Genomic DNA, 27,500 nt, shown 5'->3' with positions numbered 1-27,500 from the left:
TCCAAACCTACTGTATATATATATATATATATATACACTACTCAAAAAATAAAGGGAACACTAAAATAACACATCCTAGATCTGAATGAATGAAATATTCTTATTAGATACTTTACATAGTTGAATGCACTGACAACAAAATCACAAAATCGCGCTGACAACAAAATCACACAAAAATTATCAATGGAAATCAAATTTATCAACCCATGGAGGTCTGGATTTGGAGTCACACTCAAAATTAAAGTGGAAAACCACACTACAGGTTGATCCAACTTTGATGTAATGTCCTTAAAACAAGTCAAAATGAGGCTCAGTAGTGTGTGTGGCCTCCACGTGCATGTATGACCTCCCTACAATGCCTGGGCATGCTCCTGATGAGGTGGCGGATGGTCTCCTGAGGGATCTCCTCCCAGACCTGGACTAAAGCATCCGCCAACTCCTGGACAGTCTGTGGTGCAACGTGGTGTTGGTGGATGGAGCGAGACATGATGTCCCAGAAGTGCTCAATTGGATTCAGGTCTGGGGAACGGGCGTGCCAGTCCATAGCATCAATGCCTTCCTCTTGCAGGAACTGCTGACACACTCCAGCCACATGAGGTCTAGCATTGTCTTGCATTAGGAGGAACCCAGGGCCAACAGCACCAGCATATGGTCTCACAAAGGGTCTGAGGATCTCATCTCGGTACCTAATGGCAGTCAGGCTACCTCTGGCAAGCACATGGAGGGCTGTGCGGCCCCCCAAAGAAATGCCACCCCACACCATGACTGACCCACCGCCAAACCGGTCATGCTGGAGGATGTTGCAGGCAGCAGAACGTTCTCCACGGCGTCTCCAGACTCTGTCACATGTGCTCAGTGTGAACATCTGTGAAGAGCACAAGGCGCCAGTGGCGAATTTGCCAATCTTGGTGTTCTCTGGCAAATGCCAAACGCCCTGCACGGTGTTGGGCTGTAAGCACAACCCCCACCTGTGGACGTCGGGCCCTCATACCACCCTCATGGAGTCTGTTTCTGACCGTTTGAGAAGACACATGCACATTTGTGGCTTGCTGGAGGTCATTTTGCAGAGCTCTGGCAGTGCTCCTCCTGCTCCTCCTTGCACAAAGGTGGAGGTAGCGGTCCTGCTGCTGGGTTGTTGCCCTCCTGCGGCCTCCTCCACGTCTCCTGATGTACTGGCCTGTCTCCTGGTAGCGCCTCCATGCACTGGACACTACGCTGACAGACACAGCTCGCATTGATGTTCCATCCTGGATGAGCTGCACTACCTGAGCAACTTGTGTGGGTTGTAGACTCCGTCTCATGCTACAACTAGAGTGAAAGCACCGCCAGCATTCAAAAGTGACCAAAACATCAGCCAGGAAGCATAGGAACTGAGAAGTGGTCTGTGGTCACCACCTGCAGAACCACTCCTTTATTGGTGGTGTCTTGCTAATTGCCTATAATTTCCACCTGTTGTCTATTCCACTTGCACAACAGCATGTGACATTTATTGTCAATCAGTGTTGCTTCCTAAGTGGACAGTTTGATTTCACAGAAGTGTGATTGACTTGGAGTTACATTATGTTGTTTTAAGTGTTCCCTTTAGTTTTTTGAGCAGTGTATGTATATATATATATATATAAATAAATGTTTCAGAAATAATGATATTTATCTATCTTGGTACAGAGACAGGCCTCTTTTTCAGGTCAAGCCCTAAGTCAGGTCTCCACATAGACTGATTGGACATGACTGTGTGGCACCACCACTATGTTCCAGCATTCTATATGTAGAGTTTATAGCTCCTTAGGGCTATTACAGAAAATATATACAGAGAGAAATCAGCAATGACATGATTAACGGACATAACCTTACAAAATAATCAATTACAGGAATACACAGACCCTCCACACACACACACACTTACTTACCTGCAGGCTAACAATTCCCTTGACCATTTCATTCATTACACCCACACATATTCAAAACAGTCAGACATGCCACATTACCTTTAACAGGACGTCAACGTACACGTTGTGCTGCGACATTATCTCCCTAATGTCCCACTTAACTCCAGCCATCAGCAGCAGCATCTGTTCGTAGTCTAAAGCCTTGGCCGCCACCACCCAGTATATGGGTTTACGTAGCTCACTGGCCGTGGAGACAGTCTATAAGAGAATGACAAGGACAATGGAATAAACAAAGACAGATATTCATTTGGGGGTTCTTTAGAAAATGTGAAACCTTCATGACTTTGTAATGGTACACACATTGAAAAAACAAGCTAACACCGAAGGGTTTGTGCTCAACAGCCATTTATACCCTCACTGATAAGGCCATGTTTGGTCAACAGCCATTTACACCCTCACTGATAAGGCCATGTGTGGTCAACAGCCGTTTACACCCTCAATGATAAGGCCATGTGTGGTCAACAGCCATTTACACCCTCACTGATAAGGCCATGTGTACAGTCATGGCCAAAAGATTTGAGAATGACACAATAATTCATTTTAACAACGTCTGCTACCTCAGTTTGTATGATGACAATTTGCATATACTCCAGAATGTTATGAAGAGTGATCAGATGAATTGCAATTAATTGCAAAGTCCCTCTTTGCCATGCAAATGATGGTCTGTGCAACGCCCCAGTGAACTTTGCAGGGAATAAGGTGCCATTTCAGATACATCCATAAAGTTGTGGACTGACTGACCTGTGAGTAGAACTGCTGGAGGAACGGCTTCTTGGCTGCAGGCATCATGGTGTCTAGGTGAGACTGAAGGAACTCAAACTGCTCGGCCAGAAACACCCTGGACAGAAACCAGTACAGGCTTTTAGCTAGGTGGATCAGAAATGGAGGCAGGGTTAAAGGAGTATGGAAAGGGATAGGAGGAGACAGGGAAGCAGGGGCTTTGGCTGGATGGATTGGGATATTATAGACAGAAAGGTTTGCCATTATCCACCTCTCTCCCCTGAGCTTTAGAAATTTCTCTTGATTCCTCTGTGCTTGTTACAGAGGTCATTTCAGTCCTAACTTCAGATGGAGGTGGAATGGGGTGGGATGTAGCTAGAGAGGTAGTTTCAGTCCTAACTTCAGATGGAGGTGGAATGGGGTGGGACGTAGCTAGAGAGGTAGTTTCAGTCCTAACTTCAGATGGAGGTGGAATGGGGTGGGACGTAGCTAGAGAGGTAGTTACAGTCCTAACTTCAGATGGAGGTGGAATGGGGTGGGACGTAGCTAGAGAGGTAGTTTTAGTCCTAACTTCAGATGGATGTGGAATGGGGTGGGACGTAGCTAGAGAGGTAGTTACAGTCCTAACTTCAGATGGAGGTGGAATGGGGTGGGACGTAGCTAGAGAGGTAGTTACAGTCCTAACTTCAGATGGAGATGGAATGGGGTGGGACGTAGCTAGAGAGGTAGTTACAGTCCTAACTTCAGATGGAGGTGGAATGGGGTGGGACGTAGCTAGAGAGGTAGTTTTAGTCCTAACTTCAGATGGAGGTGGAATGGGGTGGGACGTAGCTAGAGAGGTAGTTTTGGCCAGGTCATACTGCACCTTCTTTGTTGGTAGAAATTAACACCATATCAGGCCTGCAAGCCTAAAACTCAGGAGTTTTTACATTCACTGGGTTTTCATCAACACTGCTATATAATAGCAAACACTGAGCAGAACAGTTTGGGGGAGGAAAACTAAAATCAATAGAAACAAAAACAAAAGCTTATCCAGTCTAAAACCTGTGGCACGTTTTTCTAAATGTGTCAGCGTGATCGATGCCATTATTTTCAGTTTGTTTACATTTTGCTTACATAAACACAATTCAAGAAAATAAGTTCAGCTAACTGGGTTGGAGTTCAGGCGAGTCAGCCAGTCAGCCAGTCAGCCAGTCAGTCAGGGAACTAGAGTAGCATAGAAATCTGGAGTGTCATACAATAACTACAGATTTATGAAGGGCAACAGAGAATGCTGAACAGGAGATTTGTTTTTAATGACCGACCACGTAGCAAGGCCATGGCAATATAAATAGTTTAGCCATTGAATAGGAGTTGCACTTGAAGCTTGTTTTTTTTGGTGACGCAACACGAACCATTCAAATGTCATTACTGAGGATAGAGACCAGAGAAAGATATTAAACGTGTATGTCTATAATGTGGCGTTTCCAAGATGCGCGTTACATAAAGACATTGAGAGGACAAATTCTTTATTAACAAGTGCTTGTTACAGTAGCAGTTAGCTGACCAATGACAAACAAAAACACATTTAAACTTTGTGAAAATCTGTGTGTCGGGGACGGATATAAATTGCAAATGTTGGGTCAAGCGGATGAGTGGGAAGCAAATAGAACGTCACCAAAGACCAGAAAGAGTGAATTTACACTCAACCATCCAACATTAACAAGCACAAGTAGTGTCCAAGACGCCACGAGACACACACACAGCTAGCCCATGCCACCGTTTAATACACCAACAGCCCCACAAATGAGCCTTGGCAAATACATTTGTTTTTCTGGACTCTGAAAATGTTCATTATGCACCAGCCGCCACGTGAACACAAAGCTTATGTTTACCGTGGGGAGAGATATGCCGCTAAGCCGCGGGGGCCAAACGAGCTAAGCCCTGCCATTTATTGGGTTATGCTTATATAAATAGACAATGGCTAAAGGCATTTTCCCCGGCCCTCATCTCTTGCACCTATAATCTTGATCTTTGCCCAGGGCCCCGGGGCGGCCCTCATTGATTATTCCATTAAAGCAAATGCTAAATGAGGTGTTACAGGTAGAGAAGGCCTTTAGAGGCTCCAACAGCCAGTAATGGCTATATTAAAAATGGTGTATTATATGCTGAGCATGTCTGGGTGCTGCAGCAGAGGGGTTAAGTGGTGCCTAGCTTCAATAACCCTGCTCTGAGGGGAACAAAAATTCAGTGCAATTATGCACAGGGGTAGATGGCTATATGTCTTATCCCCTAAGAACTACGGGTGTAACGGTACACGTATTGGTACTGAACAGTTCGGCACAGGGACCTTGAACAAGAATGAATACATAAAAAAATATACAGTACCAGTCAACATTTTGAACACAACTACTCATTCAAGGGTTTTTCTTTATTTTACTATTTTCTACAATAGAATAATAGTGAAGACAACAAAACTATGAAATAACGCATATGGAATCATGTAGTAACCAGAAAAGTATTAAACAAATCCAAATATATTTTGTATTTGAGATCCTTCAAAGTAGCAACCCTTTGCCTTGATGACAGCTTTGCACACTCTTGGCATTCTCTCAACCAGCTTCATGAGGTAGTCACCTGGAATGCATTTCAAGAGTGAGGTATATTTATAACCGAGGATATGCGCCCATTCTTGTCAGTTGAGTAGAATAGGGGGGTTTAGCACCTTGCAAAAGAGCTCGAGGCACGTTACGAACTTCGTTCTCTCACACCTATTTCAGCAAACATGTAGTACCCGCTCTATATAAGCAAGCTAAAGCCAAATTTGTCAAGGAATTGACCAATGCACCCTGTGTTGCGCTTACTACAGACGGGCGGACAAACTGAGTGTACAAAACATTAGGAACATCTTAATAGTATTGAGTAGCATCCCTCTTTTGTCCTCAGAACAGTCTCAATTCGTTGGGGCATGGCATGGATTCTACAAAGTGTGGAAAGCGTTCCACATGGATGCTGGCCCATGTTGACTCTAATGCTTCCCACAGTTGTGTCAAGTTGGCTGGATGTCCTTTGGGTGGAGGACCATTCTTGATACAGTCGGTAAACTGTTGAGCGTGAAAAAAAAACAGCAGTGTTGCAGTTCTTGACACAAACCAGTGTGCCTGGCACCTACTACCATTCACCCTCTGAACGGCACACATGCACGATCCAAGTCTCTATTGTCTCCAGGCTTAAAAATCCTTCTTTAACCTGTCTTCTCCCCTTCATCTACACTAATTGAAGTGGATTTAACAAGTGACATCAATAAGGGATCCTAGCTTTCACCTGGATTCACCTGGTCAGTCTATGTCATGGAATGAGCAGGTGTTCATAATGTTTTGTACACTCAGTGTATATGGAATCAGGAACACCAACACTTTGTATTTTCTACTATAGTAGCAAACTGTTGGCATTTTATTTTCCCCCTTTACTGAAGCTGAACTGAACCGTGACCCCGAAACCGCAATATGTACCGAGCTGTGTGTTTGGTGAACCGTTACACCCTTACTAAGGACCCTTTCTTACTTCCATTAATGGGGCAATCAGCAGATGGCATATGCCCATTGATTTTAGAAGAATATAACTTATAAATGCCTCATGAGCTTAGCTCAACTGTTGTTCCCCATCAGAACCCAAAATATATGCTTGTTTTACTCCAATGTAAACAAAGTAAAAGTAAACAAACAATGTAAAGCCTCAAAACATGGTTAAAACTATAATTTTGATATCATGGATGGTCAGTCCATGAATCCAATTTCTCCAGTCCCATCCGTCAGCTTTCTACCGAAATAGTGGCAGGGGGAACGCTTTTCCATTGTTTCGTTTGTTGATTGGCCCTTTAATTAAGCGGTGTCCCTTTCTGCTACCTGCTCTCAAAGGTTTAAAAAGATAACGTTTCATCAAAACCTTTTCAGTCTAGTTTTCTATTGGGGCCATCTGGCAGCGGGTGTGGTGGCTGGTGCCTCGGAATCGGGGTCCCTGGCTGGCATATGGGCATTCATAAGTAGTTTCACATAAACCACTCCAAGTTGGGGATCGGCTATTGCTAGACTGTTATGTATGAATAGTGAATGCCTAAGCGTGTGTGTGTGTGTGTGGTGTGTAGATGAGGGAGTGAAAAGGGAAATGAAGTGAAAGAGAGAGAGAAACCGAGACCGAGAGCGAGCGAGACCGAGAGAGAGCGAGCGAGACCGAGAGAGAGCGCGAGCGAGACCGAGAGAGAGCGCGAGCGAGACCGAGAGAGAGCGCGAGCGAGACCGAGAGAGAGAGCGAGCGAGACCGAGAGAGAGAGCGAGCGAGACCGAGAGAGAGCGAGCGAGACCGAGAGAGAGCGAGCGAGACCGAGAGAGAGCGCGAGCGAGACCGAGAGAGAGCGCGAGCGAGACCGAGAGAGAGCGCGAGCGAGACCGAGAGAGAGAGCGAGCGAGACCGAGAGAGAGCGAGCGAGCGAGACCGAGCGAGAGCGAGAGAGAGCGAGCGAGACCGAGAGAGAGCGAGCGAGACCGAGAGAGAGCGAGCGAGCGAGACCGAGAGCGAGCGAGCGAGACCGAGAGAGAGCGAGCGAGCGAGACCGAGAGAGAGCGAGCGAGCGAGACCGAGAGAGAGCGAGCGAGCGAGACCGAGAGAGAGCGAGCGAGCGAGACCGAGAGAGAGCGAGCGAGCGAGACCGAGAGAGAGCGAGCGAGCGAGACCGAGAGAGAGCGAGCGAGACCGAGAGAGAGCGAGCGAGACCGAGAGAGAGCGAGCGAGACCGAGAGAGAGCGAGCGAGACCGAGAGAGAGCGAGCGAGACCGAGAGAGAGCGAGCGAGACCGAGAGAGAGCGAGCGAGACCGAGAGAGAGCGAGCGAGACCGAGAGAGAGAGAGAGAGAGCGAGACCGAGAGAGCGAGACCGAGAGAGCGAGACCGAGAGAGCGAGACCGAGAGAGCGAGACCGAGAGAGCGAGACCGAGAGAGCGAGACCGAGAGAGCGAGACCGAGAGAGCGAGACCGAGAGAGACCGAGAGAGCGAGACCGAGAGAGACCGAGAGAGAGAGAGCGAGACCGAGAGAGAGAGAGCGAGACCGAGAGAGAGAGAGCGAGACCGAGAGAGAGAGAGCGAGACCGAGAGAGCGAGAGAGCGAGACCGAGACCGAGAGAGACCGAGAGAGACCGGAAGAGGCAGACCGAGAGAGACCGGAAGAGGCAGACCGAGAGAGACCGAGAGAGACCGGAAGAGGCAGACCGAGACCGGGAGAGAGAGACAGAAACCGGGAGAGAGAGACAGAGACCGGGAGAGAGAGACAGAGACCGGGAGAGAGAGACAGAGACCGGGAGAGAGAGACAGAGACCGGGAGAGAGAGACAGAGACCGGGAGAGAGAGACAGAGACCGGGAGAGAGAGACAGAGACCGGGAGAGAGAGACAGAGACCGGGAGAGAGAGACAGAGACCGGGAGAGAGAGACAGAGACCGGGAGAGAGAGACAGAGATCGGGAGAGACAGACAGAGACCGGGAGAGACGGAGAGACCAGGAGATAGAGACAGAGACCGGTAGAGAGACAGAGAGAGACCGGGAGAGGGAGACTGGGAGAGGGAGACCAGGAAAGAGAGGATAATGACAGAGAAGGGAGAAAGAAAGGGAGAGACAAAGTGGGAGACTGGTACTGAACTGTAAATAACAGCAGAATGCAAACTGGGGAGAGAAATATCCACTAACTCAATTGAGGAATAAAAAGTGATCTAACAGCCCGTTTCCCTGCAGCGCCAGCATCCTGAAGATTAGAGAAAAGGAAGAGAGTTAGTTCCAAATGGCGCCATATTCATTATATAGTGCACTACTTTTGACCAGAGCCCTTGGGGAACAGGGTGCCATTTGGAATGCAGCCAGACACACGTTGAGCTTCCAGAGACTCCTGCATCATACCACTTAATTCAATGAATACCCCTCGGGCATGCAGTCGTGAGACAGCCTCTATTGACTCATCAGGAAAACTGCTCGTCTTACAACAGCAGTCGTCTTCAGATCTCATGGCTGCAGAGAGAAGGAGAGGCAAAGGGAGGGCAGGGACACACACACAGTTCTGTGGCAGACAGCACACTACCTACTGTTTCACCAACAGAGCTGCACTGAATCAAACTTTAATTAGCTAACAAACATGTTTAACGTTACCAACTTTATCCAAAGAGCAAAGTGGTCACCCTGACCCTAAAGTATCTCTGGCCACCCCCCTCTAGGGACTTCTAAAGGACCATACAGAGGAATAAACAGGGATGTATTCATTATGCCGATTCTGTTGCAAACGTTTCGCAACAGAAATCATTTACTCCAAAAGGAAAACATTTTGCAACGAAAACTGGAATTTCTATTGGATAAATTCAGGGAGGTCCCTCCCAGTTTCGTTCTGTTTGCTCCCGTTTGGTTCTTGCATGATAAACGGTTTCCGTTGCAAGACATGATGAATACTCTCAGGAGTATAGTGACTCAGTGTCAGCCACCCGTTACAGGTAGACAGAGGTATCAAGTATAAAGAGGGGACTTCTAAAGGACCATAGAGAGGTATGAATGAGTTACTGAAGGAGGGTTCTCTTACAGTGACTCTGTGGCGACCACCCTCTGGGCCAGGCCATAGAGGGTCTCGCTGGCTGTCAGGACCACAAGCTGGCTGAGGTGGGGGCTGGGCACCTTCTCCTTTCTGTCCTCCCCCGGACCACCGTGCACGCTGGAGCTGCCTTCCCCCAGAGAATCCTATAACAGGGGGACAGAGAGGGAGCGAGACAGTCAGACCGACAGAGACAGGGACCAGTTAGCTGTGAAAGGACAGCGATAGAGACAGAAGGATAGATGATTTGGCTGACAGACCAGGGAGACACAGTAGCTAGGTTTCCATCCAACTTTGCGAAAGATTTTCATGCAAATATTCTAAAATAAGAATAAAAACCATTTTCCCATCGGAGATGTGTTTCCGTCAAATAGACTTGTCGCACATAAAAGGCTGTGTGATGACATAATGCACATAAAAATGACTTTTGCGGTCCCATGTACCGAATAATGTACCGAATAAAAATGAGTTTCCATCGCATTTTCAACTCTACTGATGGTTTTGTCACAAATTTGTGTTCTATAGAGAATGTGCCCACTCTGGTCGTGGTATTTGCGCTCTAGCCAACCTCTCGCAGACACAGTGTGGGTAGGCTACCTACATTATGAGATTATTATGGACAAAAGAGCTAAATTCTTTTTATTTGTTAAATGGCAGCCAAGCTTCAATCATCATGTCACCAGAATAAGATCCTTGATGTTACTGGAAAGGAGCATCAATCACATTGCACTTTCACCTCCCTGTGAAATTCATCATAACTTACTTCATCTGCAGCCTAATAAATTGCATGCTTACCAGAGTCTAGCGTATTTTGTATGTACATTGGGTCAGATGTGGCAGGGCTTGCAAACTATTACGGACTACAAAGTGAAACCCAGCCGTGAGCTGCCCTGTGACGTGAGCATACCAGACGAGCTAAATGCCGTTTATGCTCGCTCAGAGGCAAAGCAACACTGAGGCGTGCATGAGAGCACCAGCTGTTCTATACAACTGTGTGATCATGCTCTCCGTAGTTGATGGGAGGAAGACCTTTAAACAGGTCAACATTCACAAGGCCGCGGGGCCAGACGGATTACTAGGACGTGTATTCAGAGCATGCGCAGAGCAACTGGCAAGCTTCTTCAATGACATTTTCAACTTCTCCCTGATCAAGACTAGAGCTCAGCGTTCAACACCATAGTGCCCACAAAGCTCATCACTAAGCTAAGGACCCTCGAACTAAACACCTCCCTGATAGGACATTTATATCTGTACATTGCAATTCTACCGGTAATTACAAAAGTACAATGATTCATGTTATGCTTTAGCTTGGGATTAAGAATCGGTGGTAGACACTTGTAAGTGCATGAAGAGGTCAACTGTACAAAAGTCAGATGTCTGTGTGTTGAAACTATACTTTCAGTTCCTGTTGATACGATGTTCCAGTCTTACTTCTGCTAGCACATGATAGCAATAGGAGGAAGAAGGATTGGGAAACTAACTGAAAATAACAATAAACTGAACTCAGCCTAGCAGAGCAACTATTAATTATGAGCTTATATGCTATTAAAGTTAAGGGACATCACCCTGGGCGGAGTGATCCTCAGTAGGGGATAAAAAGGGAAAACACCATATTTTGTACTGAGTGTGTTACTTTCAAATTACTGTCAGTGTAAACTCCGGGTTGCAATCAGGCTTGCGATCCTTATTAAACAAACTAACCTCTGATCAAAGAAGTTTCCTGTGGTCTCTTGTATAAACATAGGGCAGATTTCCCTTACAGCCCCCAGGTGGTAAGGGTAGGTAACAACACATCCGTCATGCTGATCCTCAACACGGTCCCTGACTGTACTCCCTGTTCATCCACGAATGCGTGGCCAAGCATGACTCAAACTCCAAGTTTGCTGACGACACAACAGTGGTAGGCCTGATCACTGACAAAGATGAGACAGCTTATAGGGAGGTCAGAGACCTGGCAGTGTGGTGCCACGACAACAACCTCTCCCTCAACGTGAGCAAGACAAAGGAGATGATCGTGGACTACAGGAAAAGGAGCGTCGAACAGGCCCCCATTATCATTGACAAGGCTGTAGTGGAGCAGATCGAGAACTTCAATTTCCTTGGTGTCCACATCAACAAACTGTCATGGTCCAAACACACCAAGAAAGTCGTGAGGAGGACACGACATTGCCTTTCCCCCCTCAAGACTGAAAATACTTGGTATGGGTCCCCAGATCCTCAAAAAGTTCTACAGCTGCACCATCGAAAGCATCGTGACCGGTTGCATAACCACCTGGTATGGCAACTGCTCGGCATCCAGCCGTAAGGCACTACAGAGGGTAGTAACCCAGTACATCACTGTGGCCAAGCTTCCTGCCATCCAGGACCTATATACTAGCCGGTGTCAGAGGAAGGCCCAAATAATTGCCAAAGACTCCAGTCACCCAAGTCATAGACTGCTCTCTGCGCTATCACATGGCAAGTGGTACCAGAGCGCCAAGTCTAGGTCCAAAAGGCTCGTTAACAGCTTCTACCCGCAAGCTATAAAACTGCTGAACAATTAATCAAATGGCCACCCGGAGTATTTACATCGACACACTTCTGCTACTCGCTGTTTATTATCTATGCATAGTCATTTTACCCCTACATACATGTACAAATTACGTCGACTAACCTGTACCCCTACACATTGACTCGGTACCGGTACCCCCTGTATATAGCATGTTATTGTTATTTTATTGTGTTACTTAGATTTTTTGCTTTAGTTTATATAGTAAATATTTTCTTGATTCCATTTCTTGAACTGCATTGTTGGTTAAGGGCTTGTAAGTAATCATTTCACGGTAAAGTCTACACCAGTTGTATTTGGCGTATGTGACAAATACACTTTGATTATATAGTAGAGTTCTTTCTGACCCCATGGTCATATTGCATTAATAAACAGATATAGGCAAGAAAGGTCGAGAAGTCAAGAAACATCCTTCTCACCTTTGTCCTTTTGATCCACTGGGACAGAAACTACCGCTCTCACTCAATCTGTGATGTATGCAATATTATGCAGTCTTATGGAAATCACTCGGCCTATTTTTAACAGTAGAAAGAAAGTAAGCTCTCAGTGGTATTCTAGAATAGTCTGTATTGATTCTGTTACCGTTTGACATGTTCCAGCACATTTCACTCTCACACACACTTATCTGGCTTTTCTTTATTTGCAAAATACAGAAGTTCAGCCGGTCCCACGGGCCACATCCATTAATCACAACGCAATATAATCCAAACAGTAGAAGTCATTAGAATTCTCTACAGAAGGCAGAAAAATCACAATATCTTTCACATAAAGGTCCATCTGGGCCTGACAATGGATCATGCAGCTTGTCAAGTTGTGTGTGCGTGTATATATATATATATATCCCAAAAACAACAGAAGCAGAGCAGCAGGGCCAAATCAATAGCAATCACATGCAGTTGGCAATGACCAAGTGGAAAGCCATTAAAACTCACTCACTCACTCACTCACTCACTCACTCACTCACCTCACTGTCTCTCCTGGGGAGAACAACCCTGTTATCTCAGGTTACCTAATACTAAATAGCAACAGTCCAGTAACTTTCCCCAAAAGTCCCATGTTTTCCAGCAATCCTGACTGCAGGATCCTGGATATTCTGCATATTCCTTCCTGCTTAAGAGAATATTCCAACTGGGATATCGCGAAAACCTGGGAATTTACTGGAATTTTGTCATTATAATTATGAGGAACTGCTATCAAGTAGCAAGGCAAGCTCTATATGAACCAGTCCAAACATTGAAACACTCAAGAATGATGTAAAATGTGAAATTATACCACATTCATTTCTCATAAATGACTAAATGTAATTTAATTCATTGGTTAAGTAGCTAATTAGAAATGATGAATCATGCAAGGGCTTTTAATTGGTAGGAAATAGCCACTTTGGGGCCTACTAGAGACTAATTCATTACCAATAATAGTTCTGTGAGTAACCTTAGAAACCATTAATCAATGATAAGAGGGGCAGGTCTAAAGGATGTCAAAGAGTCAGATCAAAGTATCAGAGAATGTTTGGGCATTCAACATGCAGCATTAAAACAGACTAGGATGTTCATATCACTGCAGAGGGAATATGACCATTCAGATGAAGTTCGGGGTTCGGTGAAGTTGCCCCTCGACGGTGATCTTAGGTTTTGCATTTTCCCCACTAAATTAAGGTCGAACTGGGGGAGGGGAATCTGATCTTAGATCTGTACCCACAGTGTGTAGCTCCTCGTGGCAGCCACCTCTCGACATAACGAGATGTCAAAAACATTAAACTGATGCTTTGTAATGAGAATGGTAGAATGCTCTGTCACTTGCAATCTTCCCAGGGTTGTGAGTCAAATACCAGTTTGATAATGTCTTTGGATGCTAACTTTCCAAATCGCACCTACTTCTGTCTAGGGAACCATTAGATGATGCAAGTTATTCATTTGGGTGAGCAATACCTTCAAGGAGTAAAACCACGAAATGATGTTCAGTAAACTGCCTTATGGGTCCTTTCTGCAGCATAAACATGATAAACGTCCTGCACTAGTGGAGTTTATCTAGAAAACCAATTAGCCCCACACTCTATTCTGAGTCTGAACATGACTCATGATGAAATAAGCCCTAAAGTAAAAGTAATTAAGAAACCGACAACTAGCCCAAACCTAGGCCCAAACCGTTTACCCTCTCTTTGCAGAACGCTAACAAGAAATATCGATTTGGTCTCAACTGAGACTTTTTGGCATTTGATTTTTAAAATCTTGTCAAGCTTTTCAAAGCTGTCTTGCTCTGGAAGCAAGGTAATCTATCAGTCCATCCCAACAGACCGATTAAAGCCATTAGGTCAAAGTTCAGGGCCTTCAGAAAGTATTCACACCACTTGACTTTTCTACATTTTGTTGTGTTACAGCCTGAATTGAACTGGCCTACACACAATAGCCCATGACGTCAAAGTGGAAACATTTTATTAAAAATGAAAAGCTGAAATGTTGTGACTCAATATGTATTTAACCGCTCTTATGACAAGCATAAATAAGTTCAGAAGTAAAACTGTGCTTAAAAAGTCACATAATAAGTTGCATGGACTCAGTGCCTCATCATTGTACCCCACACATATAATTATCTGTAAGGTCCCTCAGTCAGGCATTGAATTTCAAACACAAAGCGGGGAGGTTTTCCAATGCCTTTCAAAGGAGGGCACATATTGGTAGAAATAAAAAAGAAGACATTGAATATATCCCTTTGAGCATGGTGAAGTTATTAATTACCACTTTGGATGGTGTATCAATGCACCCAGTCACCACAAAGATACAGGCATCCTTCCTAACTCATTTTCCAGAGAGGAAGGAAACCACTCAGGGATTTCACCATGAGGCCAATGGTGACTTTAACACAGTTACAGTGTCTAAAGGCTGCGATAGGAGAAAACTGAGGATGGATCAACATCATTGTAGTTACTCCACAATATGACAGATTGAAAAGAAAGAAGCCTGTATAGAAAAACATATTCCAAAACATGCTTCCTGTTTGTAATAAGTCACTAAAGTAATACTGCAAAGAATGTGGCAGAGCAATTCACTTTTAGTTCTGAATACAAAGTATTATGTTTGGAGCAAATCTAATACAACACATCACGGAGTACCACTCTCCATATCTCCAAGCATGGTGGTGCCTGCATGTTGCTATGGATATGCTTGTAATCTTTAAGGACTGGGGAGTTTTTCAGGATAGAAAAATAAACGGAATGGAGCTAAGCAAAGGCAAAATCCTAGAGGAAAACCTGGTTCAGTCTGCTTTCCACCTGACACTGCGAGATTAAGTTTAGCAGGACATTAACCTAAAACACAATGTCAAATCTACACTGGAGTTGCTTACCAAGAAGAAGGTGAATGTTCCTGAGTTGCAGTGAAATTTTTAAATTAAATATACTTGAAAATCTACGGCAAGACCTGAAAATGGTTTTGAAAAGAATAATGGGCAACTGTTGCACAATCCAGGTGTGGACATTTCTGAGAAACTTACCCAGAAAGACTCACAGCTGCAATCGCTGCCCAAGGTGTTTCTACAAAGTGTTGACTCGGGTGTGAATACTTACGTAAATGAGATATTTCTGTATTTAATTGAATAAAAACATGATTTCACTCTGTCATTATGGGGTATTGTGTGTAGGTGAATGAGAAAAGTACAACAAAATATGGAATAAGTAAAGAGGCATGAATACTTTCTGAAGGTATTGTATTTAAAAAACAACGACGTCTTCGAGATCAAATGTATTTACGGTGCATATACAAGGTTTCCTATTTACACCAACAAAAAGAGCACACTGTGTCCTTTTATAAACCATGCTTCACAGGCATAAACAATCACTTTAATCAAAGAGGAAAATAAAATGTTCCCCCTGAAGTTTCTCTTCACATTGCTCATAAATCCACATGGTTTCCTCCTGTGGATTTAACACGGTATGAAAATCCTGACGATCTCCATAAAAACAGAGAACAGTTCGTAACTCTTGCCTTGTTTTAATTACAGTTTTTGATGGGAAAGATACAGAATATTTTTCCTAATGGAGGGCAGTTTTAGGATTCACACTGTAGCCCATGAATAGAAAAACAACCTGCTATCGTAAAGACTTGAGGTGAATAAGTGACTCTTAAGTAAATGTTTTTTTCATTTTGATATCCCAATCTTTGCTACAGTATAATACATGCTGTTGTCAATCCATTAAATATGTATCAGTAATAAATGACTATTACATGCTGAAAAACCACATGAACATAAACCGTCTACCGGTGCCCTTTGGGCATCTTGGATATTTACAGTAACCGTAGGGCCGGATAACGACAGAAAACAATCTATCAAATCAAGAAGATACTTGTTGAGAAAACAGCTTGTATTAAAGGAATTCACAGCTGGATACACACTAATCAGGTATACGCAGACTGAGATCTCATTCAGTTCTATTTACACAACAAAAACAAAAGATAATTGGATTAAAAGGTTTAGTCTTTTAGTTATTTGCTTTAATAAATGAAGGATTTTAAACTTCCCCACTTGATTGCGTTGTTCCTAAACCCACAGCAGTAAGTAATGACTCACATTAACATCATCATAGGTTCCTGGCCCCTCAGTAGACAAAACACTCCAGTTTCTGGAATTCAGAGTTTTATCAGGGAAACCCAGGCACAGAATGGCGGTGTCCCATGGAAGAGAACAAACGCCTTTCAATGTTCTGATCAGCCAAGTCTGAGACAAAGGCCACATACTGTACAGCAGTGGTGCGTGGGTAAAATCCCCGGGAAGCCAAGCCAGGGGGGAAAGACATTTTACAACTTGTGTGTGATAATTGGGTTGTCTGCTGCTCTATAACCCGTTAGTTCACACGCCGCTGTGATATAGAAGGCCGACACAACGGCCGTTAGTTCACACGCCGCTGTGATATAGAAGGCCGACACAACGCCCGTTAGTTCACACGCCGCTGTGATATAGAAGGCCAACACAACGCCCGTTAGTTCACACGCCACTGTGATATAGAAGGCCGACACAACGGGAAGACAAAACGCCCGTTAGTTCACACGCCGCTGTGATATAGAAGGCCGACACAACGGGAAGACAAAACGCCCGTTAGTTCACACGCCACTGTGATATAGAAGGCCGACACAACGGGAAGACAAAACGCCCGTTAGTTCACACGCCGCTGTGATATAGAAGGCCGACACAACGGGAAGACAAAACGCCCGTTAGTTCACACGCCGCTGTGATATAGAAGGCCGACACAACGGGAAGACAAAACGCCCGTTAGTTCACACGCCGCTGTGATATAGAAGGCCGACACAACGGGAAGACAAAACGCCCGTTAGTTCACACGCCACTGTGATATAGAAGGCCGACACAACGGCCGTTAGTTCACACGCCGCTGTGATATAGAAGGCCGACACAACGGCCGTTAGTTCACACGCCGCTGTGATATAGAAGGCCGACACAACGGGAAGACAAAACGCCCGTTAGTTCACACGAAGGCCGACAAAACGCCCGTTAGTTCACACACCGCTGTGATATAGAAGGCCGACAAAAAGACAAAACGCCCGTTAGTTCACACACCGCTGTGATATAGAAGGCCGACACAACGGGAAGACAAAACGCCCGTTAGTTCACACGCCGCTGTGATATAGAAGGCCGACACAACGGGAAGACAAAACGCCTGTTAGTTCACACGCCGCTGTGATATAGAAGGCCGACACAACGGGAAGACAATAGCAACACAGGCAGAATAAATTCAACCACAAACACGTTTCTTTCATCACAAAACCAGAGAGCAACATCTGTCTGGTATTGATTAGGAACTACAGAGTTACCGGAAGTCGCAGAAACAGAGCCGCCTCTGCTAACATCATTCCAGCATCATTTCAACATCATCAAATCACCTATGCTGAGACTAATAGTGACAACTAACGTCATTGCAGCACCGTCTCAACATCATCAAATCACCTCTGCTTAGACTAATAGTGACAACTAACGTCATTGCAGCACCATTTCAACATCAAATCACCTCTGCTTAGACTAATAGTGACAACTTTATAGACTAATAGTGACAGCAAAATTCCAAAAAGGATTTAGTCTAATCAAAAAAAGCCAAATATCATGTGGCTGTCCATGGTACTGATTGCCGTCTGTCTGGCTGTGTGTGTGTGTCTGTGTGTGAGCAAGTAGAAGAAAAATGTAGCCTGGCGGGTAGGAACGAATCCAGAGCCGACAAGGTAAAAATCTGTCAGTCTGCCCGAGCAAGGCAGTTAACCCCCAACAACAACTGCTCCCCAAGCGCCGATGGAGTGGATGTCGATTAAGGCAGTCCCCCGCAGCCCTCTGATTCAGTTGAATGCATTCAGTTGTAAAACTGACAAGGTATCCCCTTTCCCTTCTTGTAGAGGAACGCCAATACCACTCTCCTGTCTTTGATGTTGACAAAACGGTCTATGACTGTCATACAGTAGTCTACACATTTTTTTTGTTGTCCTAGACTAGGCTACCTGACTAAAAGGCCTGCTAATTCGCCTAAATTACTTTCATAGGCAGCGATGAGCCAGCTAACTAGCGAGTTAACCTACTACTTCTAGCTAGATTTCGAACTCAGGCCAGGGTCAATGTATGAATTCATGGTTGGCTCAGAATCACCATTACAACCAAGTCCAAATCCCTATCTTCCTCCATGGCTAATAAAAGGGAAGATTTTAGGTAGCTACTGCAGCACAACGACACAACAATTCATGTTTTTTCAGTCAATGATGTTTTGCTTTTGATGTGATTGGTGTGAAGCCAAATCCCAACGGGCTTCCCTTGACACTTTGTTTTGGCACACCAGGACCAATCACAGTTGAGCTCACTCATTTTAGCTCCACGCTGATTGGTTATTCTTTCATAATTTATTGATCAAGAGGCCAAATACTAGCTAGCTTCCCTTGATATTGAATTAAATGCTCCGGGCGGCAAAAATGTCATACTCTTTTTGACTAGACAGCAAAGCAGGTTAACTGCCTTGCTCAAGGGCAGAACGGTAGATTTTCCACCTTGCCAGCTCAGGGATTTGAACCAGCGACCTTCGGTTACTGGTCCAACACTGTGAAATGGCTAGATTCTACATGGTCCCACAGAACAAATATATGGCCTTAAGTTGTTAGGGATCCTCCACTTCTCCCCATCCCTGAGACATTCTCCACATAGTTTTATTCTGTTAGTGTATCAGGCTGTCTCTTACCAGAAAACTGGGGGGGAAACAGACTTTCGTAGAGTTGGCTTCTGATATTTTGGCTCCCGAGTGGCGCAGTGGTCTAAGACACTGCATCTCAATGCTTGAGGCGTCACTACAGACACCTTGGTTCGCATCCAGGCTGTATCACAACCGGGCGTGATTGGGAGTCCCATAGGGCGGCGCACAATTTGCCCAGCGTCGTCCGGGTTTGGCCGGTGTAGGCCGTCATTGTGAATAAGTATTTTTATTTAACTGACTTGCCTCGTTAAATAAAGGTTAAATAAAAAAATATACTTATCCAGAGTAGTAGTTTCCATTGTGGTGAAATCCTACACAGACCCTTCACCTGCGCAGCCACGTCGGCAGTCAGGAAGGAGGAAATGAAAATGGCCATTCTGGCTCTTTGTGAAAGGTCTCGGTTGGCGCGGCAGTTTTGACAGTGTGTGCTACTCTTTGCAGAAGCCTTGTTTATTTTCAGCGTGCTTAGTTTGTAAAGTTTTTAAATCGATCGCCGGTGTTAACGCTCTAGGTCCAGTTTGGAATCTAATGGGACCGCTCCTGTCATTGATTGCATGGATTAGTAGCAACAGTGTTGAAATGCTTTGACAATCAAACCAACAGTTGAATTGCACAGACAAACGAGCCTGAAGTCAACAGCTAAGACCCCCTCTCTCTCTCTCTCACTCACTCATTTCCCTCTCCATTGCTTTACACACTGCAGCAGACTTTCTCTTTTTTTGTACAGTGCTCCCTTTGATGTTTTGTGTAGCTGGACTATTATTGCCCTGCCAGACTGGTTTGTGTTCAAAGGAACTCTCGGCCGTCTCCTCTGCTGATGTGTATCTGGTAGCCGTTCTCCATCTATCCTACTCTCTTCCTTTCGGCAGGGTTAATACCTGCTTGGCGCCAGAACATACATCTTTCTTAATACAGCTATACAACTACTCTACTGTTTGAGAGACATCCAAAAATGTCTATTTTCCCTGGATGAGGCTGTACATCTACTGTAGGGCCTTATGTACATTACATTACCTCTTTTGGCAACTATTGGTCTCGGCGTGATCTACTGTGTTATTGGCCATAAGGAAGTTTACAGACCATATTACTATGGATATTTCTGTTTATTTCTCTTGAGGTACCAAGTCAACTTAATGTGCGTTATCCATGAGAGTGCACTCTTGCGGAGATTGGAGTAGCCTAAATGTTAAAGTAATTTGCCAGAGCGGTTATACTGTAGCGTCACTAAGTCTGCTACATATTAATTATAGTTGCTAATCTGTTTATCCAGACACATGCTAACACAACACTGCGTTGCAATTCCACTTGCTGTTCCCTCAGAAGGCGTTCATTCAACCTGCAAAAGCCTGTGCAATTACGCAAGATGCACAATGGTTGAGATATTGTTTGGGTGATTAAAAAGGGTCATCTGAAACGTTTCTAAAGTCAGGGTGAATCCACAAAAGACAACCTGAGCTGAGGAAGAAAAGACAGAATATAAGTTTGGTGATTGTTGAATAAATATATAGGCTGAACCAATGTGTAAGTGCTTGAGAACGCTTTGCATCCATTCCATTATGACACAGACGTGTGATTTATAGCTTCCATCAAAACGGAGCAGAGCATCCAAGAGGAGGGAAATGAATATTCAATAAAGTGACAAACCAGTTGAAGAGCCCGGTGTCGGAATCCTATAACGGTAGCTAAAAACAGAGGCGCTCACAGCAAGAATAGTTCAATATCTAAAAGCATAGCCTCTGAAGAATGAATCGCTTAAGTTCAACAGATGCTTAAAGAGACAAAATCACTCATTAGTGATGATGGACAAAAAATAGATTGTGATATGTAACTATATTATTATGGGCAATAATATATCAATACATAGCATTAGCTAGGTAGCGTTAGCTAGCGCTAGTCAGCTGTATAAATGCCAAAACTCAGGCATTTGCACACACTTGGCATTCTCTCAACCAGCTTCACCTGGAATGTTTTCCAACAGTCTTGAAGGAGTTCCCACATATGCTGCGCACTTGTTGGCTGCTTTTATTTCAATCTGCGGTCCAACTCATCCCAGACCATCTCAATTGGGATGAGGTCGGGTGATTGTGGAGGCCAGGTGATCTGATGCAGCACTCCATCACTCTCCTTCGTCACATAGCCCTTACACAGCCTGGAGGTGTGTTGGGTCATTGTCCTGTTGAAAAACAAATGATAGACCCACTAAGCGTAAACCAGATGGGATGGCGTATCTCTGCAGAATGCTGCGGAGATCATCTGTTCACCTACTCTGCATCTCACAAAGACACGGCAGTTGGAACCAAAAATCTCAAATTTGAACTCAAAGGACAGATTTCCACCAGTCTAATGTCCATTGCTTGTGTTTCTTTGCCCGAGCAAGTTTCTTCCTATTGGTGTCCTTTAGTAGCGGTTTCTTTGCAGACATTCGGTAATGAAGGCCTGATTCACAGTCTCCTCTGAACAGTTGATGTTGAGATGTGTCTGTTACTTGAACTCTGTGAAGCATTTATTTGGGCTGCAATTTCTGAGGCTGGTAATTCTAATGAACTGCAGCAGAGGTAACTCTGGGTCTTCCTGTGGCGGTCCTCATGAGAGACAGTTTCATCATAGCACTTGATGGTTTTTGCAACTGCACATGAAGAAACTTTCAAAGTTCTTGACATTTTCTGGTTTAATGATAATGATTGTAAACATTATGCAGAGAGAAAACAAGGGCATTAGGGAGAGAGGAACCAGACAAGCCTAAGGGATAACTTTAATGTCACAGTGATACTGTGTCTCTTCTAGTACGCAGGTTCTTAAGGGTGCCTTAAGACAGACAGTGGCATCAAAAGCAATCTGCTTTTAAACAGTAGCTACAAAATAGTACACAGGAGAGTGTTATTGACGTAGTCTGCCATCAGAAGGGGGTTCAGAGACCATCTTTGAACAGTCACTTACATGTCTTACATTTCAAGAGATCTAGAACAGTTACTATATTAAATGGATCAAATACGATTTATTATGTATACCATACGAGCCTTAGTCATTGTTCAGGTACAGTATATATTAACAAAAAAAGGGGGATACAACAATGCATTCAACTGAAATGTGACTTCTGCATTTAACCCAACCCCTCTGAATCAGAGAGGTGCGGATGGCTGCCTTAATCTACATCCATGTCTTTGGCGCCTGGGGAACAGGTAATTTTTAGATTTTTAATTTATTTATTTATTCATTCCTTTATTTTACTAGGCAAGTCAGTTAAGAACAAATTCTTATTTTCAATGACGGCCTAGCAACAGTGGGTTAACTGCCTGTTCAGGGGCAGAACGACAGATTTGTACCTTGTCAGCTCGGGGATTTGAGCTTGCAACCTTTCGGTTACTAGTCCAACGCTCTAACCACTAGGCTACCCTGCCACACCAATTTCCTGGCTCAGAATGACAAATCTTTACAGGCGCAGCGCTCCTCCCCGCCAGGCTACCTGCCGCAGGAAGTAGCTTACTGTATGTTAAACGCTCAAATACATTATATAAAAGTATTGGTGTAAAATACATAACTTTGAGATTACACTTAATGCACCTTACAAACATGACTGTATTTGACCAACAAATTAGAAGGGGACCATCGGCTCTCCCAGAAGCTCGGCTGATGCGTAAAACCTGTGGACAAAAGGTGTGATGGTCCACACTCAAAAGATTGCATAAAGCTTTCTTCATTTTTCAACCATAACAAAATCTCAAAATAAAGAGTGAAAGCTATGAGGGTAAGTTATTTCAAATGCAAGCTGAGTCACTCAGGGTTCCTGTTTTTTCAGGCCAGACCAATTAAATCAATACCTAATCCAATACTGCTTCATTTCCACTATTGTATGTCACTGTATGAATTGTATGTCACTGAATAAACTGAAAGTTCTCCAGAGCACTTTATTTCAAAAAAATAAAAATGCACATCAGTGGGGAAAAAAAATCCTATTCTATCTATTGAATGTTCAGTTTTATCTGAGCACAAGTAATAAAAGGGCAAGAGGGAGGATGGAAGAGAGAAAAATTATAATGAATTTCATTGTGAACGCACCACACTTTAATTATCTGTTGGTTGTCGAATCAAAGTGGTGCTCGAGGTAATGAATCATTTCAAGACAGACTGAATCTCATGAGGAGGCCCATAGAGGTCTTTCACTGGGAGAATACACTTCAAGGGGTAGAACCTGTTTTGAATTATACCAATTTCATAGCAGCAGAACATTGAAGTCCATATCAATAACTCAAAGTAAGGAAGACACCACATTTGAAAGTGTCTGAGCAGTTTTTGACAAAGTTCCAGACAAATAACAGCCTTTTTTTGAAAACCCATTCAAACTCAACCGTAATGAGTCACTGAAGTGGTGACGTGGGGCTTTTCACACCATCCATGGATAAATGACTAATGCTGACAACATCTCCACACTAATTCACTGGTTAACCTGATTTCCCCTTACTGAGAACTGAGTAATCACAGCACCACTAACGCTGTTCTGATCAGGGTTGTTACGGTGACCGTATAACCACCACACCGCAGTCAAATTCCACATGACATCATGGTAACTAGGCTTCTCCAAGCTCTGACGTTCATTAGCAGACTACCAAAATTGCTAAATGCTTTGGTACCCAGCATTCTATTGTCCCTCTAATCACTAACATCCAATGCAAATGTTTCCAAAAATCTAATCAAACACTTCATGAGAGCCCATGAGCTCATGATGCGCAACATTTCTATAGGCTAATGCAATTGCGTGAGAAAACAGAGTTTGATGGCCTCTATTAAATAGAGGATCCCATCAGCTTTCTATAGGCTAGATCTACTATATTTATCAACTTTCCCTATTTTAAAAAAAATAACTTTATTTAACTAGGCAGGTCAGTTAAGAATAAATTCCTATTTTCAATGACGACCTAGGAACAGTGTGTTAGCTGCCTTGTTCAGGGGCAGAACGACAGATTTTTACCTTGTCAGCTCGGGGATTTGATCTTGCAACCTTTTGGTTACTAGTCCAATGCTCTAACCACTATAAACCACAGGAAAAGCATCCTCCATTTGTTTTTGAAATGCATAGGTGACCAGTATTCTTTTCCTTTGCTCCTGTTCTGAGACAGGGGCATGATAATGGTCCATTCTAAATCAAAACTCATTTCACACGTATATCATTTAATATATGTAAAGACAACATTAAATTAAGAATGGGTGACAATATTAGCCTATCACTTGTGAAGGATGCATTTTCACTTGTGAAGGATGCATTTTCACTTGGTAAAGCCACCCAGTTTGTGTGCATTAGGCAGGAAAAAGTGCATACCTTTATTTTTTTACTTTCTCAAATCATAGTCGCACACCTCATGTAGCCTAGCCCATATCACAACTAAAGTGGCCAAATAATGACTTCAAGTTAAGCACATTAAACCGCTTTACAACTATACAGCCTGGCATACGTAGGCAGCGTGAGTTTCAGGTTTGGGGAAGATCATTTTCACCATACAAATGCACAAGTATAATAAAGCATCACATGCATAATCGCATTTAGGGTCACTTGAGAATGGTGTTTTTCCGCTAATTGATTGCATTTTGGAACATTCGCGCTAATAGCCTACTGCCGTGTGCGCATTGCTGTGCTGATAATGTGAATAAATAGCCTAACACTTTATCCGCATTTTAAGCTAAACGTTCTGATACGTTGCATCAGCCTCATTGCCTTTAAACGTTTGTTTGATGCGACTGGTTGTATTAATTTGGGATCTATCGCATCCCACAACTGTCCCAGAGTAAGTTGTTTGGAATATTTATTTATTTCACAGAAGGACAAGTTGACAAATAGAATAGGTAAACTTTTGTACCATGGGGGATAGTAGATTGACATAGGCTAGTACTTTTGCTGGTCGTTAGGCTTACTCATCTTGTTGGCTGACAAAAAGTAGGCTAAATGTGGACAGTTCTTCCAACATCTTCAATATGCACCTGTTCTGTGAAGGGAGTAGTACACAGCATCGAACGAGATCTTCAATTTCTTGGAAATTTCTGGCATGGAATAGCCTTAATTTCTCAGAACAAGAATAGACTGACGAGTTTCAGAAGAAAGTACTTCATTTCTGGACATTTTGAGCCTGTAATTGAACCCACAAATGCTGATGCTCCAGATACTTAACTTGTCTAAAGAAAGACCATTTTATTGCTTCTTTAATCAGGACAACAGTTTTCAGCTGTGTTAACATAATTGCAAAAGACTCTTCTAAATGATCAATTAGCCTTTTAAAATGATAAACTTGGATTAACTAACACAACATGCCATTGGAAAACAGGAATGATGGTTGCTGATAATGGGCCTCTGTACGCCTATGTAGATATTCCATGAAAAATCAGCTGTTACTCTCCATGAGAAACCAAATTAGAAGCTTGTTTTTCTCCGATGTTTGTAAACATTGTAAGTGTAAACAAACACTGTATATCCTCACAGCATGGTTAAAACAATACTTTTGATACTCTTGCATCCATAGCTCGGTCTATTAATCTGAGAATGGTTACATTTCTCCAGGTCCATCCCTCAGCTTTTTACCAAAACAGAGGTGGGGCGACCATTTTGTTATTGTTAAACAGTTGCATATTATGAAGATATCACCAACAAAAAGGTAAACAATAGGCCTATAGCAAATGGCATTCATTTGCCACATGTAAATAGCACTTTTCAGTAGTTCTCAAAACATGAAGACAGAATTTATTTTTCAACTCGAATCAATGAGCCCAATAAGTCCTCCATGACAACAAAATAAACAACAGAGTAAAAATAAGTCCTTAGTTTTGGGGTCATGCTCAGGTAAAACAATTTGGCTAATCTATACTTCCATATTTCTAAATCCTATTCTTGAAGATCAAGGGGTATAACATTTATTGGAATGACTGGAATTCTGATAAACTTCAGTTTTTAATGTAAAGATATAATTTAATCGTATTATTATATGTAGTAGAAAGCAAAGAAGCCAACATAACCAACCATAAAGTAAAATGTAACATCCATATATGGCCAGCTATGTTAACATTGATTTATCCTGCAATAGATGTCGTTCAATTGGTAACATACATTTTTATCTTCTTCTAATGCCTTAAGGGGAAAGTCATCTAAAAGTAACAATGTAATCAGATTAAGTTACTGAGTTGGGTAATCCAATAGTTACTTTACTGATTACAAATTTGGACAGGTAACTAGTAACTGTAATGGATTACATTTAGAAAGTATTCATTTGGCTTTCATCTAGTAAAATTTGCTGCACACTATTGAAGTAGAGAATCATATTTCGAGACCCATGTGTCTCTGACAAGAGCTGATAATCAGCTGAAAGGACACGCTGTACCAAAATGTATGGATGGTGGAAATCATCGCAATTAGATGTTGGCTTCTCAGTATGAATGAGTAGTATTGCTGTTATTCGTTGCCTCCTGCATTCATTTATACTAAACAGTACATTCTAAATAGTATGTAGTACACAGTATACAGTTTTTAGAAAGTAGAATGCTAGCCAGATTTCAGACATGGCCATTGTGAGTAGGAGTGGATTATGAACATGAATTTGTGGCCACAGAGGGTTAAAGGGTTCATCATGTCCTTACTGAGCCTACAGTATTCTACAGCACTAACATAGACAACTTGCTGATCAGAGTTGACACAAACTGATATCAGTAAGGACAGTGGAATGAATCAAGACTTAAGCCTCCAGTACTTTGTGGTGAGTCAGGCTGACAGTAATTCCCAACATATTTCAGACGAGGCCAAGCCATAAGTTAAAATGATGCAAGTACTTAACCCTGCGATCCTAATATTTATCTTCATAATCGTAGACAATTAACAGAGTAAGGCTGAAAATAGCAATGGATCTGGCCATTATCTTTGGAGACCGAGCTAGTTTGATGTCGTGTTTCCATTTTAATCATCGAAGGCCAAGCTGAAATGTCTATGAATTGTCATATGGTCTCCCATAGCCCACAGATTCTTCTTCATGCTTTTAAACCATGAAAGCTTTATGACACAAACTGCTCTCCCAAGTGGATGAGACATACACAGGGTATTGTTCTGTATCCAGGCATCAGCATCAAAGTCCGGGGAGCTTATCAAGCTGCTCTTGATAATTAGAAATTACGCTATGAACTTCCAAATGAAAACAAAACGAATAAGACGACGGACTCCCCTGGTTAGGATCAGAACAGACATCTAGCTGTCATAGCACTGACTTGTTCAGATAAATGGAGGTAAAAAAACAAGTCTGATTATGTATGTTTCTGGATCCGCTGAGCTCACCAATGTAGCTGTTGATGGTAAGATCAAAGCCTGACAGTCAGTGCATCTTGTTTTCCAATCTGCTTCTTTGAGTGTCATTAATGGAGAGAGAGAGAGAGAGAGAGCGAGCGTGAGAGAGCGAGCGTGACAGAGCGAGCGTGACAGAGCGAGCGTGACAGAGCGA

The 27,500-nt window shown here is 43.4% G+C and overlaps 1 protein-coding gene across 2 annotated transcripts in view; it reads right to left on the bottom strand.

The window, feature by feature from the left end:
- The window catches only part of vps50 (VPS50 EARP/GARPII complex subunit), a 229,402-nt gene that overhangs the window by 23,493 nt on the left and 178,409 nt on the right, over positions 1–27,500 (bottom strand). For both annotated transcript variants that reach the window (XM_042310186.1, XM_042310187.1), the window contains 3 exons: positions 9,254–9,408; positions 2,688–2,784; positions 1,986–2,144 (listed from right to left, as the gene is read on the bottom strand). In XM_042310186.1, the coding sequence (XP_042166120.1) occupies positions 1,986–2,144; positions 2,688–2,784; positions 9,254–9,408 (411 nt within the window). The remainder of the gene's footprint in view (positions 1–1,985; positions 2,145–2,687; positions 2,785–9,253; positions 9,409–27,500) is intronic.

This window comes from Oncorhynchus tshawytscha, linkage group LG31, assembly GCF_018296145.1.
Source record: "Oncorhynchus tshawytscha isolate Ot180627B linkage group LG31, Otsh_v2.0, whole genome shotgun sequence".
Lineage (NCBI taxonomy): Eukaryota > Metazoa > Chordata > Actinopteri > Salmoniformes > Salmonidae > Oncorhynchus > Oncorhynchus tshawytscha.
Note: the sequence above shows the minus strand (reverse complement) of the source record. Positions and strands in the feature narration are given on the sequence as shown.